The sequence below is a fragment of the Bubalus bubalis genome, chromosome 1 (assembly GCF_019923935.1).
Source record: "Bubalus bubalis isolate 160015118507 breed Murrah chromosome 1, NDDB_SH_1, whole genome shotgun sequence".
NCBI lineage: Eukaryota > Metazoa > Chordata > Mammalia > Artiodactyla > Bovidae > Bubalus > Bubalus bubalis.
This window is the reverse complement of record NC_059157.1, coordinates 193,338,590-193,358,504: the sequence shown is the minus strand read 5'-3', so window position 1 is coordinate 193,358,504 and position 19,915 is coordinate 193,338,590. Positions and strand designations below refer to the sequence as shown.

Sequence of the window (19,915 nt, the reverse complement as noted above, 5' to 3'; positions counted from 1 at the left end):
CATCGCCTTCTCCGAGAGGAGCCTGGTGGGCCACAGTCCATGGGGTTGCAAAGAGTCAGACACGACTGAGCAACTGAGCACAATACTCCAACGTGAGATAGCCAAATTTTAAGAAAGCAAAATGAAATGAAAAAAGAAAAAGTTCCTGACATTTAAGAATATGAATAAGGAAATTGGGTTGAGCATAAAATACAGGCATAAAGGAATGAAATAAGAGGAGACAGCAAGAACAGAGTATTAACCACATACATGACTCACACGCGCACACACACGTGTACATACATTCTGTGGCTTTTTCAGAAGGATGACACTTCAATGAATCAACTTCTTATATACTGTTATTCAGGGAATACTACATTAAACTGAAAACTTTTCAGCACCTGACCCACTCTCTGGGGAAGAATGAGACAGTATCATGCAAATATTTGGAAACATTGTTATTTATATTTGTACACAACACATGCTTATACTTTATAGCTTACATCCTTTTGAGGATTTTTCCAACAGTTTTAACAGCTAGGGGGAAAAAAAAACTAGTTTTGAGAGTGAAGGAAGAACCAGTAACTAGTCTGCAAACTGAGCTTCAAGCCCCACGGGCAGCCCACCTGCCTCCCAGCACTAACCAACACGCACAGCTCTCCTTTCAGGAAAGGAATAAGGTGAAGTTACTCAGTCGTGTCCAACTCTTTGCGATCCCATGGACTGTAGCCTACCAGGCTCCTCCGTCCATGGAGTTTTCCAGGCAAGAGTACTGGAGTGGGTTGCCATTTCCTTCTCCAGGGGATCTTCCCGACCCAGGGATCAAACTCGGGTCTCCTGCACTGCAGGCAGACGCTTTACCCTCTGAGCCACCAGGGAAGCCACCCGCCTTTCAGGAAGGGTTCCCGTTTTTAGCCTGTTCCTGTCTGCCACTGGACCGAATGGATCTCAAGGGCAGAACTTTCAAATCCCTAAACAAAGCATAAAATTAAAAAATAATTCAAAGACCATGGGCCTCAAACTGCTCATGGAACCGTATTGTTATTGTCTTTTTGGAGGACAATTTGCCAGCATCTCTTCACATTAAGAAATGGGCTTGATTCCCATTTCTAGGAACTGATTCCTCAGAGACACTGGCAGCCTTGAGAGCAGGTTGCATGAAGATGTTGACAGTGGCACCGTAGCAGTAAAAAACTAGAAATAACTGGGGGAAAAGAAAAAAAACAACCTCGATAGGGGAGTAGTTGAAGAAACTGTAAAGCCACATCATAGACTCTCATGCAGAAATGAGAAACCAGCAAGATATCTCTGTCTGTACACAGATACAGATGCTCTCCAAGGAGTGTTTGGATGAAAACCAAAGCAAATCAGAGAAATAATGTCTGTTATGGGTTGAATTATGTTTCCTAAAAAAAAAATGCTGAAGCCTCCCCAACACCAGTATTTGTGACTGTGATCTTATTTGGAATTAGGGTCCTTGCAGATGATCAAGTGAAATGAGGTCATTAGGGTGGGTCCTAATCCAGTATGATGGGTGTCCTTATAAAAAGATGAAATCTGGACACACACAGATATGCACACAGGGAAGATATGGGAAGGGGGAGGCTGAGATTGGGCAGCGGGTCTACAAGTCAAGGAATGCCAGGAACGCTAGAAGACGGGGCAATGCACAGAACAGACGCTCCCTCACAGCCTACAAGGAACCACCCTGCTGACACCTTAGCCTCGGACATCTGCCCTCCAGAGCTGGGAGACGGGGACTTTCTGCTGTTCTGTCACCTTACTGCAGCCCCAGGGACTACTATCTCACTTGTAGTGAGTAAAAAATAAAAAAATAAAAAAGCGCAAAATTCCCCATATACAAACATATACATAGAAAGGTCAAGATGGTGAGCTATGTGTAAATCATTAGCTTAGTGGTGGGCTTCAGCAGAAAGACAGTAGGGCAGAGGGTGAAATGAACGGAGTTACTTCAACACGACAAGCTTCACAAAGCGTATGAGGGTCTTAGAAGCCTGCTTTGGATATTACCGACATGTCTTCTAGTCTTTATTCCTATCCAGGGGGGCCCAAGAGCCCGTTAGCCCGGAAAACCATGTCGGCTCTTCCCAACACGTACCAAGCTCCCACTCGTGGGCTCCGTGTCCAGGTAGGAAGGTGGCATTTGGAGCTTGCTGAGCACTTTGAAACAGGTCCTTAGGGCGTGCGTGAGCTCAGGTAAGCTCAGCATCTCCATCTCCTCGGCCAGAGGCTGCAGCAGGCAGCCAAGCACCTGTGGGAGGTACTGGGTTTGCACCTCCGAGTAAAGTTCCTGTGAAACACAGATGTGGGTTTAACTCGTGTGTGATCAGCAGAAAGCAGTGCCTTGGAAAACGCAAGCATTTTCTGGGCCTAAGTTTGTTCCACATTTGTTTCCAAGTCGGAAAACAAAATAGTATTTCTTCTTGATCTAAATACATTCATGGACATTTTTTCTCTCCTTTCAGGTGCCTTCCCTCTTTCTAGCAGAAAATGACTGCCACATTCATTTCTCTATTAAGGGAATTTGTTTCCTTGGAGAAAATTAGCCAAGGATGTAACTTTTAAGAAATATATTTACTTTCTGGGACTTCCCTGGGGGTCCAGTGGTTAAAACTCCATGCTTCCAAATGCAGGGGGTGAGGGTTTGATCTCTGGTCAGAGAACCAAGGTGCTGGGGCAGCAGGACCAAAATTTTCTTTTAATAAATTAAAAAAAAGAAATAACATTCCTTCTCTGGTGGCTCAACTGGTAAAGAATCTGCCTGCAATGCGGGAGACCTGGATTGCATCCCTGGGTTGGGAAGATCTCCTGGAGAAGGGAAAGGCTACCCACTCCAGCATTCTTGCATGGAGAATCCCACGCACAAAGGAGCCTGGCAGGCTACAGTCCATGTGGTCGCAAAGAGTCAGACGTGACTGAGCGACTTTCATTCTATCTATCTATATATCACGATACTCATTTCTAAATAACTGCTGTCCAAGGATGCCACCCAGCTCCTTATCTGGTCTCCGTACCTTTGGCTCAGCCCACTTACCACTGGCTGAAGTGTTATAACTCCGTATATCACAAGGGCCTAAAAGATATGAGATCACATTCAGCTACATCTTCCACGCTGAAACAAACATTAAGTGGTGTCTATGCACAACCACTTTTTCAGTAAGATGCTGGCAGGGGTGGTGGTTTAGTCACTAAGTCGTGTCTGACTCTTTGCGACCCCAGGGACTGTAGCCCACCAGGCTCTTCTGTCCATGGGGATTCTCCAGGCAAGAATACTGGAGTAGGTTGCCAGTCCCTTCTCCAGGGGATCTTCCTGACCCAGGGATCGAAGCCAGATCTCCTGCATTGCAGGTAGATTCTTTACCAACTGAGCTACACAAGGGAAGCCTGTCGGTAAGATGAGGTTTAGAAAAAGACCAATACCACTAATAAGAATCCAGATGACAGCCAGCATAGAGCCACCTCTGGAGAGCAAAGGACCTACCAGGGGGATCACGTCCAGAAGGAACATGAGGAGGGTGCAGAGCTCTGAGACTGTCGGGGGAGGGCCGATGCTTCTCCCAACAGAGGGACTCCGCTTCACGGGTCTGCGTGAACCACAGGAAAGAAAAACTACTCTCTTGTAATACTATCAAGCAATTCCTATGATTTCCAATAAAGTAATTTATTCTATTTCAACCACAGTGAAAGACAGCTTCTGTAGTTCTAATAATTCAGCCTTGATGCCCAAAACGATCTAACACAGAGAAGCGTCAGTAAGTCTTGAATCCAATTATCTCCGAAACAGGTTGACTCTGACCTGAACTTTATCATAGCAGCTGAGGGTGGTCCATGCCCCCATGGGATTCCATACCTGGCTGATCTCAAAGTGTCAACAGCAACAATTCCAGGTCCCCAGCCCCAAACCAAAGGCATGTTCCCAGGGAAGGAGCCTGGCTCCAGAACGCAGTACAGCTGCTCGACTTGCTGTGGGAGCAACCGGAGATAGCTCCCCCTCCTGCTCCCACCCCACATCATCCCCATGAGCTTAGAATCCCTCAGCTCCCAGAGAGAACTGCTACTCCACTGGGGAACTCTACTGGTAGCTGCTTATCTTATTCTCAAACTCAACACTTCCTTTTCAATAAGTAGGCAACTGGATACCTAAGTTAAAAAGTCAATATACTGGTTCTCAAAACAGTAATTTTGGATTTATCCTGCTATCACAGTACAGTTCGACCTGAGTTAACTTTCTTCACTGTAAATGATCGCTTAGGTATCTCAGTGTTTATCTGGGTAAGAAATGGAAGAACTGCATTCACTACATCGAGGAGATTCTGCTCCTAGGTGCCTATTCTAAAGAGACCCCCCACGTCTGCATATAAAGAGACAGGATCAGTGCGGTCACCAGGGTACTATCAGCAGCGATGAAAAGACTGAAACTGGTTTATTCACACGCTGGCTGACTGTACCCAAGGTGAACGGACTAGGGGTGTATGTTACCATACAGATAAATCTCCAGAGGTCTTTGACCTGCACCTCCCAACCAAACACACATGGGTGAAAAGTTATATGCAATTTGATACCATTGATGTAAAACTTGAAGAGGCAAAACAGACTGTATTATTTCTGGATAGTTGTTTTTATACTGGATACTTTTTTTATATTTGTTATAAAAGCATAGACATCACTGGGACAGACATGCACTTCAGGACAGTGATTAAAGCTGGGATGAAAGAAGGGAAGCCGCTGGGAAGGTAAGGGGTTAGCTCTGGGTGGTAACGTTTTATTCCTTAAAAAAAAAAAATGTGAAAACCGAAGGTCAAATACTGTCCACAATTTTTAGCAATGGGTTCATGTGTGTCTGACATTATTTCCCATCTTTTCCTGTACCTGAAATGTTTCACAGTTAATTCTCTTTTTTAAAGAAAGTGTTCCTTGTAACTCTGAAATGGAACTAAGCTGACTAAAACACACTCCGGTCTCAGTATAACATGGCCTTACTGTCACCTGTGGATCCAATTGCAAGTAATTTATTCATCACAGATTGGAGCGCCTGCTGGGTCTGGCACCAGAGGCGGCAGAGGACACGGCAGGAACAGCTGGGATGTCAGGCAGGCAGGCCTGGTTCCAGTCTCAGCTACTGCTGATCTGCTGTGCTATATCACACGGGATCCATCGCATCTCTGCTCTCTGGCTCTCTTACATGATGGATGTGCCTGCTTTTCCTGGGGGTATGTGGAGGGGACGGCCTGAGACAAACTTTAGTAAGTTACACTTTGATTACAGCTGCAGGTACCGAAGGTGGAGTGACAACACAGAATGTTCCAAAGGAGGTGACGGGAGTTAAGTTTTATAGCATGAATCACAGGACACAATTGGATATGAGAGATTACACCCATCCTCCTTTACAGAAAATCTGAGAAAGGGCCCCGCGGGGAAGCTTGCAGTCCCCCCACTGCCCCCCAGTTTGGAGTCGGTGCAATCCACCAGATTGAAAGTGACGGGAAAGCTGATTACAGCAGCTCAGAACACAAACGCTTTCATCTGAACCCGTTATACACTGATTCCAGTACGAATTTAAGATGACTGATGATTTGAAAAACACTCTCTCTCCAGTCCCTGGGCCACAAAACCAAGCTTGTTGAGTAGATCAGGCCTCTAACGGCACAGTGGAAAGAAACCTGATTAAATTGACACCAACCAGAAAATGCATGGGTTTGTTACTAAAGTTTGACTTTAATTAGGAAGCATCAGCATTGTGTGAACCCTCTCAATGGCAGCGTTCTTAATTCTATTATGAGTTTAAGTGAATCCAATCATATACTCAGCAGAGATCATCCCAGTGTCAGCATTTGAGTATAACCTGACCACAATGAGCAGCTATGAAAAACCATGACAGCCTCAATTCCTTCCCACATGTTTATAAAGCCTGAACTGGAGACTTACCTGAAACAGTCCTCGAAACACCTTGTCATGTAATCCCAGAGGAAGTCTGAGCTCAGGGACGTGATCAGCAAATTCACGGTCTTAACAATCTCAGAGGCATTTCTGTTTTCTTTTATTGCACTGTAAAGGAAGAAGAATACTTATAAATATATCTATAAAAAATCCTGTATTACGGGAATACCATGTCTGAAAAACACAAATTCATTGTATCATTCATTCACCTGGGGTGCAGTGTGTGAATAAACCCGTTTCAATCTTTTATGACTTATTTCCGGAGAGGCTGACAAACTTCGTCATAGATAAAATATTACTGCTCTTATACACGGAAGAGCAAGCACGTGCCATCCTAAATAGTATGTATATTGATACATTCCCTCAGAAGTAAGCTTAAAAGCTACTGAAAAAAGAATGTGATATGGAAAACCAACTTAAGTCCAACTGTTGGTAATTACATATTCTACTGGTAAAATAACATAGTACAGCCATTTAGGAGAGAAATTTGGCTAACATTTAAATGCACATCTACAACTCAGGGAATTTATTCTAGGGACTTACGCTATAGAAATCCTTGTACAAACACACAAAGATGTACACATAAGGGAATTATGAGAACATCATTATAAAATATTGAAAGAGTAGAGACCACCCAAAAGTCATTAAGAGATTGATCGATTAGTCAGGATTTCTTAAGTGACAGCTCCTTACTAAGGACTCTAAAGCAACCATTATCCTCCATAGGAGAAGACTGTAGAGCCAGTCATAACTTGCATTAAAAAAAAATACACAGGCAACTGAACAGCTACTGTAACTTCAGCTTAAAAATAAAAGATAGGCACCTATATACTTATGCATTGAAAGTCTGGAATGTTTTATGTTTTTCTCAGAAGGGCAGTGGGATTATGGATAGTATCTTTTTTTTCTCGATACTTTCAGATATTGGTACATTCTACCATGAACATGTATTACTTTCATATTCAGGAAAACAGTAAACTACTCTCATTCTGTGAGGAAAAAAACAAACACGAAAGACTCTTGGTATACTTACAGTTAATAACCAGAAAAATCCAGTAGATTTCAATTTTCAATACTTGTGTGTGTGTGTGCATTCAGTCGTGTCCGACTCTTTGCGACCCCATGGACTGTAGCCCGCCAGGTTCCTCTATCCCTGGGATTGTCCAGGCAAGAATACTGGAGTGGGTCATCATGCCCTCCTCCAGGGGACCTTCCCCACTCAGGGACTGAACCTGCATCTCCTGCGTTGGCAGGCAGGTTCTTTACCACTAAGCCACCTGGGAAGTCCTAAATTTTCAGTAGACCAATGCCAAGTCAGGGAAAAAGGAAATTACATTAAGAATAAAGGAAAAAGGAAGAGGTAGGAGACAGGGGTTCAATTCCTGGGTCAGGAAGATCCCTTGGAGAAGGGCTCGACCACCAACTCCAGTATTCTTGCCTGAAGAATCCCAGGGACAGAGGAGCCTGGTGGGCTGCAGTCCATAGAGGTGCATAGAGTCGGACATGGCTGAAGCAACTTAGCACGCACCCTACCTTGAAAACAACAAAAACAGAACAAGACACAGGGCTGATGGATAACTACACACTGTGCAAGTTATTGACTTGCCTGCCGTCTCCCAAACCCCACTTGCTGTGCCTTCGGGTCCTAGAGTATGAGCCCCTGGGGCCCCCCTTGCCCTCTGACTTGTCTCCTGAAGACTCACACCCACCGGCCCCACTTCCTGATCCCACCTCCTGCCTGCCCTCCTCCCGGTAATTCACACTTATACACTAGACCCAGCTGCCTTTGTTGAGCAACTTTTCACACTCTGCCAAAAACACAGTCTGTACGTCCCAGGCTGGGGCAGAGACAAGATCAAACTCCTTGTAACCTTCTCAGCATTCAACAGGGAAAAGTTGATTCAGGCTGACTGATTTAAGAGCAGAAGTTATCTTAAGGAGTGGCTTGTATGCAGCATTAGGGAGGGAGGAAGAGAGAATTTGAAAGCCACACCCCTACCTTATTACCGAACTTCCGCTCTGAGTGTAGCTAAGTTTAAGATCGGAGCCAAGAGCATCTCTGCAGTAAGAATAAAACGCCCGGATGACTTCGAGAAACAAATTCTCAACAACCTGAGGCCCTGCAATTAAAAAGAAAATGGCCAAACAAATGAATGAATGAGTAAATAAGAAATAAAATATCAATATTTTTTTAAAATTCATTTTTAAACCAACAAAAGACAAGTGTGTAAAACATATCATGAATAACTCCATATACATAAATAATGTGTATAGTCTTAAATGTATAGAAACTTAACTTTGGTTGTGAAAATCACAACTTTAGTTGGGGGAATAACATCCATGAAGACAGTCATCATTTTTGTTGTTGTTCAGTCACTCAGTCATGTCCGACTCTTTGCGACCCCATGGACTACAGCACACCAGGCTACCCTGTCCTTCACTATCTTCCGGAGTTTACTCAAACTCATGTCCACTGAGTCACTGATGCCAAACAACCATCTCATCCTCTATCGTCCCCTTCTCCTCCTGCTCTCAATCTTTCTCAGCATCGGGGTCTTTTCCAATGAGTAACCGCTTTGCATCAGGTGGCCAAAGTATTGGAGCTTCAGTATCAGATCTTCCAATGAATATTCAGGGTTGATTTCCCTTAAGATTGACTGGTTTGATCTTGCTGTTCAAGAGAACATTTTTGTATGGCTTACTATGTGCTGGCCACTATTCTGAGCATTCTGTAACTATTAACTTATTTAATCTTTACAACAGCCAAAGAACCAGATATGTAATGAAGTATGCTATCCTGATTATGGATGAGGCAACTGAGGCTGAGTAACTAGCCCAGGTGGATTCTCCCAGGTGGAGGCAAGGGATGAATATTAAGAGCACAGAAACTGCCCAGCCAGAGACAGTCCCTCTACATAAACCCCAACAGAGTAGGGCAATTTCCTATTCTGAGTACTTTTAATGATGAGCTAGAATGACACAAAAGAAATAATCACCAACCCAGAAAAGCTTAAGATGGCACAAGAGAACTGGACCCTGCCAGGCAGGCAGGTGGGAAGCGACTGGATATTTCTGCTCCTCGAGCACCAACCAGCAGGCCTCATAGAAGGGCATGGCTTCCCACCCTTGTAACCAGAGGAATGGACACAGCATGAGGCAGAGAAAACACAAGCTCTGTCAACAAAGAATAAGCAAATAATCTGATCTCTTACGCTTCCAAAGGCAAAGGCCCCCTTTTCACAACAAGCCCCAGGTTGTATTTTATCTACAGCGTAAAACTGTGTGTGTGTGCTCAGTCTTGGTGGGTCTTTGTGACCCCCTGGCCTGCCAGGTTCCTCTGATCATGGAATTTTACAGGCACAGATACTGGAGTGGGTTGCCATTTCCTACTCCAGAGGATCTTCCCAACCCAAATGGTTTTTACTAGTGAAGGAAAGTGGTTGACATTCAAGGAGAAATGAGGAATTGGCTAAAGCCTGGTAGCCAAAGCACATATAAGACTGACTGTCTTATGCCTTCCAGTCTACAGTATCTATCCGCGCCTTTGGCCTTCATGTGTGCCTTTCATTGGGAAACTAAAGTATCAGAGAGACAAATTCGACTTCTACTATAACCTGGAGCCCAAGTTAGTTCAACACTCACTTGACCCAGGTCAAGGCCTTGACATAAAACACTCATCCCCAAGGCCGGAGCCTGGAGACACACAAGCCTTGTGCTTTGAATTTGATCAGGAGCAACCAGAGCTGCACCTGTCATGCACCCAAGTTCATCTGTGTTACAGGAGTTAACATCTTGGGGATGGGCCATCCGAGGGTCATCAAGGAGCAACATTCGACAAACAGAGCTCAGGTTCTGCAGTCAGACAGACTCCAGAGTTTCAGTCCCAGCTCCTGGGTGGGCCCTGGAAAATGACTCAGACTTGCTCCACCCTAGTCTCCATCTGCAGAATATGTGTAGTCAGAAAAGCTACTCAGGGTTTTTGGAGGTATGACGTATGCATGGATGTATATTAATGATATGTGTGTTAGTCGCTCAGTCATGTCCAACTCTTTGAGTTGGTCTGTAGCCTGTCAGGCTCCTCTGTCCATGGAATTCTTCAGGCAAGAACACTGGAGTGGGTAGCCATTCCCTTCTCCAGGGGATTTTCCAGACTTAGGGGTCAAACCTGGGTCTTCCGCACTGCAGGCAGATTCTTTACTGTCTAGCCACCAGGGATGTATGGATGTGAGAGCTGGACCATAAAGAAGGTTGAATGCTGAAGAATTGATGCTTTTGAACTGTGGTATTGGAAAAGACTCTTGAGAGTCCCTTGGACTGCAAGGAGATCCAACCAGTCCATCCTAAAGGAGATCAACCCTGGATATTCATTGGAAGGACTGATGTTGAAGCTCTCTAATACTTCAGCCACCTGATGCAAAGAGCCAACTCACTGGAAAAGACCCTGGTGCAGGGAAAGATTGAAGGCAGGGGGAGAAGGGGTCGACAGAGGATGAGATGGCTGGATGGCATCACTGACTTGGTGGACATGAGTTTGAGCAAGCTCCGGGAGATAGTGAAGGACAGGGAAGCCTGGCGTGCTGCAGTTCATGGGGTCACAAAGAGACACGACTGAGTGACTGAACAAATATTAATGATGCACAAAATGATTGCCCCTCAAATGTCACTGTTATTATTAACAACAAGTAGGACACATTAGGACCGCAGTCTCCCTTCTAACGTGACCAGAAGCCTACGTTTCCCTTTATTTGCCTAGAGGTTAGCGCCTCCCCGGCTGCATAGATGCCTCACGCCTGTCTCTGAAAGCATCAAGGAAAGGTCCCCGTCCTGACGCCTGATGGAGAGGAACTTCGCTAACACTCTCCACTGCTGTTCTCTGCAAATAGCGCCCGAGCAGCAGGTCACCCTGAGTAGACGGCTAGACAGCCATCTAGACTGAATCCAGGGGAGAAGAAGGGCTTTTCTGGCCGGTGACGCTGTTCAAGGCGTGAGGTGCTGATTTCTCAGGGTGAATGGACACTGGAGAAGTTTATCTTTTTTAAAGCAAGGGAAAGAGAAGGCCACTTTCCTCTTCGACACCCAGAGAACCACAGTGCGTAAAGGGGGAGCCTTCCCGACCCAGAGTCTAGTTTAACCTGAGGCCTGAGACAGCTGGGATCCAGGCGGGGCGTTTACAACCAGCCTCCTATTTACATTTCTTGAGGAAAGGAGGCAGGTGGGCTGGAGGCTGGATATTTACCATCAGCCTCCTGTTTGCATTTCAAAAAAGGAATAACAACAGAAATAGGGTAAAGAGCCAGGCTTCCTTCCTGTTTTAAGATACAGCCGTGGGCAGGGACGGGAGGTGGTGGGGGGAGGGGGGGCTGACGCTGCACAGGCACAGGAAGCCTCCTTGGGGGGTCAAAAGAGGAGGGGAACCATCCCATAATAGGTAATGCAAAGCAGCCCTCCTGTTGGCCTTTGGGCTGGAATCCATCTTGGGAAAAAGTTGCACACGCATGTTGGGGAGGGTCCTCGGGCTCGTCGGGTGTGGGAAAAGAAATCAGGTAACTGGCCAAAGGCAAAGACCTGGAGGAACTGCCCTATACAGATGATTTAACCGTCTCTCTGCTGGTCTCCTCACTAGATGGGACACCCACACCCTTTCTCTGCCTTACCAATGGACCTGCCGTGTGCATGCTGTCGTGCCCGATTCTTTACGACCCTCTGGACTGGGGCCCACCAGGCTCCTCTGTCCATGGGATTTCCAGGCAAGAATACTGGAGTGGATTGCCATTTCCTTCTCCAGAGGATCTTCTGGACCCAGGGATCGAACCTCGGTCTCCTGCATCTCCGGCACTGCAGGCGGATTCTTTACCACTGAGCCATTGGGGAGGCCCTATTTCTGCCTTCCTTCCATCTTAACAAACTATTTCTCTGTGTGCTCTCCTACTTGTTGTTCTGAGTCTCTAATAATAAACTTTGAACCTGTTTTTATAGCTTTTGCCTCTTAGACAAATGTATTTTTCAGTGGGGGCAAGGGCCAGTGGAATTTTGCTTCTCGCCTCTAGCCCTTGCTGGACTAGTGGCCAGGATTCCTGGCTTTCATCCAGGACCAGATCAGATCAGATCAGTCGCTCAGTCGTGTCCAACTCTTTGCGACCCCATGAATCGCAGCACACCAGGCCTCCCTGTCCACCACCAACTCCTGGAGTTCACTCAGACTCACGTCCATTGAGTCAGTGATGCCATCCAGCCATCTCATCCTCTGTCGTCCCCTTCTCCTCTTGCCCCCAATCCCTCCCAGCATCAGGGTCTTTTCCAATGAGTCAACTCTTCACATGAGGTGGGCAAAGTACTGAAGTTTCAGCTTCAGCATCATTCCTTCCAAAGAAATCCCAGGGCTGATCTCCTTCAGAATGGACTGGTTGGATCTCCTTGCAGTCCAAGGGACTCTCAAGAGTCTTCTCCAATACCACAGTTCAAGAGCATCAATTCTTTGGCGCTCAGCCTCCTTCACAGTCCAACTCTCACATCCATACATGACCACAGGAAAAACCATAGCCTTGACTAGACAAACCTTCGTTGGCAAAGTAATGTCTCTGCTTTTGAATATGCTATCTAGGTTGGTCATAACTTTCCTTCCAAGGAGTCAGCGTCTTTTAATTTCATGGCTGCAGTCACCATCTGTACCAGGTTCAATTCCTGGGCAGGGGGGTCTAAGATCTTGCTTCAAGTTACCACTCACTGCTGTCTCTCCAAAATCAGACCCTCCTTCATGTGACAGAGGAAAACACTGAGGCCTACACAGCAGAGGGAGCTTGTCTGTACTCCCAAGGCAAAAAGACGGAGGAGGGTCCCCTGTTTTCTTGAGAATACAACCAAAGCCATTTAACTGAAGACACGTTCTCATAAAGTCAGTACTTACGTGCCCTGCAGGCATGTGTGCCAATGAGCATAACAGCTCAAATGTATTTTCCTAAAATAAAAATTCAAGTAATTGTGCAAAAATTTAAGAAGAAACTGCCTGCAAAGGTGAGAGATCTGTGTTCGATCCCTGGGTTGGGAAGATTTCCTGGAGAAGGATATGGCAACCCACTCCAGTATTCTCGCCTGCAGAATCCCATGGACAAAGGAGCCTGGTTGGGCTACAGTCCTACTGAACGTGGGATCGCAGAGAGTCGGACACGACCAAAGCGACTTAGCAGCAGCAGCAGTTAGTGAAAACTGAAGCACAGAGCATGACTGAAGTCCCTCAAGATTCTGAAATTCCAAAGAGCAAACTGTATTCTAAACGATGCGGTGGCTTCCCTTGTAGCTCAGTTGGCAAAGAATCCACCGGCAATGCAGGAGACTTGCTGGCAATGCAGGAGACCTGGGTTTGATACGTGGGTCAGGAAGATCCCCTGGAGAAGGCAATGGCAACCCACTCCACTGTTCTTGCCTGGAAAATCCCATGGATGGAGGGGCCTGGCGGGCTGCAGTCCACGGGGTCGCCAGAGTCGGACCGAGTTGGCAACTAAACCACTACCAAACAGTGGGGTGACTGCACCTCTCCGATATTTAACTCCCTCTCAGCAGGGGATCGGCCTTCGGCACGTGTCGGTAGAGCACGTCTAGTGTTACCTATTTCCGGCTTGTCGAGCAGACTGACGAGGATGCGGAAAGGCTTCAGGTACCCGTGGTGGCGCTCCTCTACGTCGGTGTCAGGGAACTTCTGGTGCAGGATCTCAGCCAGACCCTGTTGTTTTTTTTTAAAAAAGCCACACATTAGGGTATTATATACAGTATAGTGTTGATGGCTTATGGTGAACGGTGTTGGATTTGGAATCTCCAAAGGAGAGGGTTTTGCTTTGGGACCAGAGACTTGGCTTCAGTCACTCAGAGCAAAAGTTTTATTACAGTGAAAAGTGGACAGAGAAACACTTCTGACATCAGAAGGCGGTGGAGTTCGGTTGGGGCTTTATATACTTTTTCAGTTGCTTACTAACAGTAGAAAGGTCTTACCAGACCCACTCCCACAACATCTTTCTTAAGAAAACAGGATGAGTCAGAAGGTTCTTAAGGAGAAGAAACATGTACTTGAGCAAGATACATTGTTGCTATATAATTATTAGCATAGAGTTTAAGCAAAGGAGAAAAGGAAAGATATTCCCATTTGAATGCAGAGTTCCAAAGGACAGCAAGGAGAGATAAGAAGGCCTTCCTCAGTGATCAATGCAAAGAAATAGAGGAAAACAAGAGAATGGGAAAGACTAGAGATCTCTTCAAGAAAATTAGAGACACCAAGGGAACAAACATTTCATGCAAAGATGGGCTTGATAAAGGACAGAAATGATATGGACCTAACAGAAGCAGAAGATATTAAGAAGAGGTGGCAAGAATACACAGAAGAACTGTATAAAAAAGGTCTTCATGACCCAGATAATCATGATGGTGTGATCACTCACTTAAAGCCAGACATCCTGGAATGTGAAGTCAAGTGGGCTTTAGAAAACATCACTATGAACAAAGCTAGTGGAGGTGATGGAATTCCAGTTGAGCTATTTCAAATTCTGAAAGATGATGCTGTGAAAGTGCTGCACTCAATATGCCAGCAAATCTGGAAAACTCAGCAGTGGCCCACAGGACTGGAAAAGGTCACTTTTCACTGCAATCCCAAAGAAAGGCAATGCCAAAGAATGCTCAAACTACTGCACAATTGTACTCATCTCACACGCTAGTAAAGTAATGCTCAAAATTCTCCAAGCCAGGCTTTAGCAATACGTGAACCATGAACTTCCAGATGTTCAAGCTGGTTTTAGAAAAGGCAGAGGAACCAGAGATCAAATTGCCAACATCCGCTGGATCATGGAAAAAGCAAGAGAGTTCCAGAAAAACATCTATTTCTGCTTTATTGACTATGCCAAAGCCTTTGACTGTGTGGATCACAATAAACTGTGGAAAATTCTGAAAGAGATGGGAATACCAGACCACCTGATCTGCCTCTTGAGAAATTTGTATGCAGGTCAGGAAGCAACAGTTAGAACTGGACATGGAACAACAGACTGGTTCCAAAAAGGAAAAGGAGTACGTCAAGGCTGTATATTGTCACCCTACTTATTTAACTTCTATGCAGAGTACATCATGAGAAATGCTGGACTGGAAGAAGCACAAGCTGGAAGCAAGATTGCCGGGAGAAATATCAATAACCTCATATATGCAGATGACACCACCCTTATGGTAGAAAATGAAGAGGAACTAAGCCTCTTGATGAAAGTGAAAGAGGAGAGTGAAAAAGTTGGCTTAAAGCTCAACATTCAGAAAACGAAGATCATGGCATCTGGTCCCATCACTTCATGGGAAATAGATGGGGAAACAGTGGAAACAGTGTCAGACTTTATTTTTCTGGGCTCCAAAATCACTGCAGATGGTGATTGCAGCCATGAAATTAAAAGACACTTACTCCTTGGAAGGAAAGTTATGATCAACCTACATAGCATATTGAAAAGCAGAGACATTACTTTGCCAACAAAGGTTCGTCTAGTCAAAGCTATGATTTTTCCAGTGGTCATGTATGGATGTGAGAGTTGGACTGTGAAGAAAGCTGAGCGCCGAAGAATTGATGTTTTTGAACTACGGTGTTGGAGAAGACTTGAGAGTCCCTTGGACTGCAAGGAGATCCAACCAGTCCATCCTAAAGGAGATCAGTCCTGGGTGTTCATTGGAAGGACTGATGCTGAAGCTGAAACTCCAATACTTTGGTCACCTGATGCGAAGAGTTGACTCATTGGAAAAGACTCTGATGCTGGGAGGGATTGGGGGCAGGAGGAGAAGGGGACAACAGAGGATGAGATGGCTGGATGGCATCACCGACTCAATGGACATGAGTTTGGGTAAACTCCAGGAGTTGGTGATGGACAGGGAGGCCTGGAGTGCTGCAATTCATGGGGTTGCAATGAGTTGGACAGGACTGAGCCACTGAATTGAACTGATAGAGTTTAAGGAAAAACAGACCCTTGAGCAAGATGAGTTGTTTTGTTGTGTAATCATTAGCTCTGGGTTTAAAGAAAGTTAGTCTTAGAAGAGATAGATTGTTGTCATAACAACTCAGAGTTCAAGGGGAAAAAAAAATGTCTTATGTGACTAAGATGAAGGAAGGTAGAAAAAAAAAGGTTTGTCCCTCAAGGTCCTGGACTCCTTATCAACCTACTTAAGAATCAGCTGTCTCTCAAAAGAGACACAGATGTAAACAACAGACTTTTGGACTCTGTGGGAGAAGGTGAGAGTAGGATGATTTGAGAATAGCATTGAAACATGTATATTACCATATGTGAAACAGATCACCAGTCCAGGTTTGATGCATGAGACAGGGTGCTCAGGGCTGGTGCATTGGGATGACCCAGAGGGATGGAGTGGATAGGGAGGTGGGAGGGGGGTTTAGGATGGGGGACACATGTACACCCGTGGCTGATTCATGTCAATGTATGGTAAAAACCACCACAATATTATAAAGTACTTAGCCTCCAATTAAAAAAGAAAAAGAATCAGCTGTCTCAGAGTGACATCACGGATTGTTCTAGTTGTTAAACATTCTGGGATAGAAGTAAAAGCAGTCACACGGCATGAGATGAGAACCTGTGGCCTTCCACACCATGGGTCTTGCATCCTTGGATTCAGTCGTCCACAGATTGCAAATATTTGGGGGGAAAAAATTCCAGAAAGTTCCCAAAGGCAAAACTTGAGCTTTCCATGCACTGGCAACTACTTATATAGCATATACACTGTGTTCTGCAACATATTTACACAGCATTTATGTCACAAACGGAGAAGGCAATGGCACCCCACTCCAGTACTTTTGCCTAGAAAATCCCATGGACGGAGGAGCCTGGTAGGCTGCAGTCCATGGGGTCACTAGAGTCGGACACGACTAAGCGACTTCACTTTCACTTTTCACTTTCATGCATTGGAGAAGGAAATGGCAACCCACTCCAGTGTTCTTGCCTGGAGAATCCCAGGGACAGGGAAGCCTGGTGGGCTGCCATCTATGGGGTCGAACAGAGTCGGACACGACTGAAGTGACTCAGCAGTAGCAGTATGTCACAAATCATCTAGAGGTGGTATCACAAGTAGAGATGAATTAAGGTACGAGAGAGGATGAGCATATGTTACATGCAAACACCAGGCTGTGTTATATACAAGGGACTTAAGCATCTGTGGATTTTGGTATCCACAGGGTGGGGGTGCGGCAAGGGCTGGAACCACTCCCTGTGGATTCCAGGAGATGACCACACATGGATTTTTCCCACCTGCGTATGAAGGAATGGGCCCCATGTCTACTTCAAGGTCCCACAAGGAACCTCACTGAAAAACCACAATTAGGAAGGTCCTGATTGGGATCCCCTTTCCAGAAATGCTCCTTTACCTCAACTAAAAGATCCTTGGAGTATTTCTCAAAAAAATACATGGACTGGTCTTCATAAACATTTGAGACTTCAGATTCAGGCACGATGGTATTTCCTTTAATATCTGAACCTGTAAAAGAACAAGAAGCATGAGATGTAAAGAAATTTACACGTTCAGAGTACATCTTATCGTGCAAAGGTCTTATGCTCTGGTATTTCAAAAAATAGAATGCTTCCAACAGAAAATAAAAATCAGATTCAGCAAAAGCAAGTCCTGTCTTTCTGACAGTGGTGTGCCAGGGATCAGACAGGCAGAACTCCATCCCAACAGGCCTCAGTTGAGTTTACCCCAAGAATTCATCCTGACTGTCTTTGACAAGTATGATTATGAGAATCAAACAGAATGACTATCATTTGTGAAAACCAGTGCTTACTTGTACAGCAGTATGAGAAATCAAGGTATTCTCATCTGTACGCCCTCATTTTGAGCTGTGGCTAAGTCTCTAAGGTCCTTAGGGCAAGGCACAGCATCTTTCTAAGCAGAGAGTCTGGACTCCTGGGGTCATGGCTTATACAAGTAGAAGCTGTTACTGAGCTTGGGTCCCTGGTCCTCCCTACAGACAAGGTGCTGAGCCCCCCTGGGAGGGAGCTGTGCATTTGACAAAATCATCCTTTTAACAAAAAAATGTTTAAAGAGCCTGTAAATATCCCTCTGGAGATCCTTTGTAAGCTTCCATGCTATGACTTCTGAAAGTTTTATAACTAGGGGAAGAAAGGGTTAAGAGGACTTTCTGACATTGATATGCCAGGTGGCACAGTGGTAAAGAATCCACCTGCCAAGCAGGAGACGTGGGTTTGATCCCTGGGTTGGGAAGATGCCCTGGAGAAGGAAATGGCAACCCACTCTGGTATTCAACCCACTCCAGAATCCCATGGACAGAGGAGGCTAGCGGGCTACAGTCCATGGGGTTGCAAAGAGTCAGATGCTACTGAGCGACTGGGTACCACGAGGGTTAAAAAGAAAAAAGGCTGAGAAGCAGAGGATTTTCAGGCCAGTGAAAGCCCTCTAGGTGACACTCTAATGGGAGACGTGTATTGTTATAGACCTTTGTCTAAACCCACAGAACGCACAGCACTGAGTGGGAATAAACGGGGAGGAGGGGGCGGGGCTGTGGTGACGACAACGTGTCGGTGTAGGTCCCTCAACTGTGATAAAAGTGCCGCTCTGCTGGGGGATGCTGGTTAGGGGGAGGCCGCGTGCATTTTGGGGAGGAGGCCTAGATGGGACCTCTCCATACCTTCCTCTTAGTTTTGCTGTGACCCTAAAACTGCTCTAAAAAAATAAATCCTTAAAAGAGAAGCTCTGGAGTCGTTTCACAATCACCCTGTTCACCATCTTCTCTTAGGGACATGAACTTGGGAATCTGCAACATTCAGAAAGTGCTACCTTTTAGGCCCTGTGATCTCCTGAACTTGTCCCCATGAAGCCTTTCAACTGACAGTCAAGGGCTCTTTTCCTGCAGGTGCAGAGTCTGTCCACAAAAGTGCGCAGAAACATGAATCAGGGTTCTCGTGCGCTCCCAAAGCCACCCAAAGAAAGTCAAAGTGTGAGTCGCTCAGTCCTGTCTGACTCTTTGCGGCCCCATGGACTGTAGCCCTCCAGGCTCCTCTGTCCAGGGGATTCTCCAGGCAAGAAGCCTGGAGTGGGCAGCCATTCCCTTCTCCAGGGGAATCTTCCTGACCCAGGGATCAAATCTGAGTCATCTGCATTGCAGAAAGATTCCTTACCATCTGAGCCATCAGATGGTAAGTCATCCAAATACCTCCCCAAATGCATCAAAGCCACAGATGTTCCCATCCAGACAAAACCTTCCTTGACCATATTCCCATGTTTCTGGGTTTTCTCACACACACCCTTCTCCCATGAAACTTCTCCACAGCAACAAGCTTCTACCTGAAGAAGGCCTAGCCACCGTTATTTTGTGGTCTTTCAAGTTTCTTAAAATTGAATTCAGTTAACATTTTACAAATCTCATTGCTCAGTTGCTTGGTCGTATCCAACTCTTTGCGACCCTATGGATGACTGTAGCCTGCCAGGCTCCTCTGTCCATGGGATTTCCCAGGCAAGAACACTGCAGTGGGTTGCCATTTCTTTCTCCAGAAAATCCCGTCACTTCCCTGTATTTTATGTACTGACTGCAAAATAACCAAAGCTGCGGGCTAGACAGCGGAACTCTGCTGACCAGTTGACAGTTTGGTCTGCGTGCTGTCTTACCACACTGATGACATTCAGAAATGCATCACCAAGATTAGAACTTATTCCCCAAATCAGCACCTTCCCTCTGGCTCTCTAGCCCCTACATACCAAGTAACCACGCGTAAAGCCTTCTGTTCAGAGACATATCCCGTCTCAGGAGGGTCTGAGTGGCAGCTGAGAGGATGTGCACGATGTCGGATCTGAGCAGGGGGATGGCTCTCTCGTTGGAATCCTAGGAGGAGGACGGAGGAAACTTTACTGCAAGGTGATGACACGGTAAATTGCTGGCCTTCTGACACGTGGACCCTCTTTAGCAGCCTACAAAGCTTTACCTTAAAGAGGGGGTTCTCAGAAGGGGTGG

The 19,915-nt window shown here is 45.8% G+C and overlaps 1 protein-coding gene across 7 annotated transcripts in view; it reads right to left on the bottom strand.

Moving 5' to 3' along the window:
* DOP1B (DOP1 leucine zipper like protein B) overlaps positions 1-19,915 on the bottom strand; it is a 131,134-nt gene that overhangs the window by 63,980 nt on the left and 47,239 nt on the right. For all 7 annotated transcript variants that reach the window (XM_044948200.2, XM_044948202.2, XM_044948207.2 and 4 more), the window contains exons 7-13: positions 19,663-19,786; positions 17,318-17,427; positions 13,540-13,654; positions 7,937-8,057; positions 5,926-6,045; positions 3,482-3,584; positions 2,099-2,290 (exon numbers count right to left, since the gene is read on the bottom strand). In XM_044948200.2, coding sequence (XP_044804135.2) covers positions 2,099-2,290; positions 3,482-3,584; positions 5,926-6,045; positions 7,937-8,057; positions 13,540-13,654; positions 17,318-17,427; positions 19,663-19,786 — 885 coding nt within the window. The remainder of the gene's footprint in view (positions 1-2,098; positions 2,291-3,481; positions 3,585-5,925; positions 6,046-7,936; positions 8,058-13,539; positions 13,655-17,317; positions 17,428-19,662; positions 19,787-19,915) is intronic.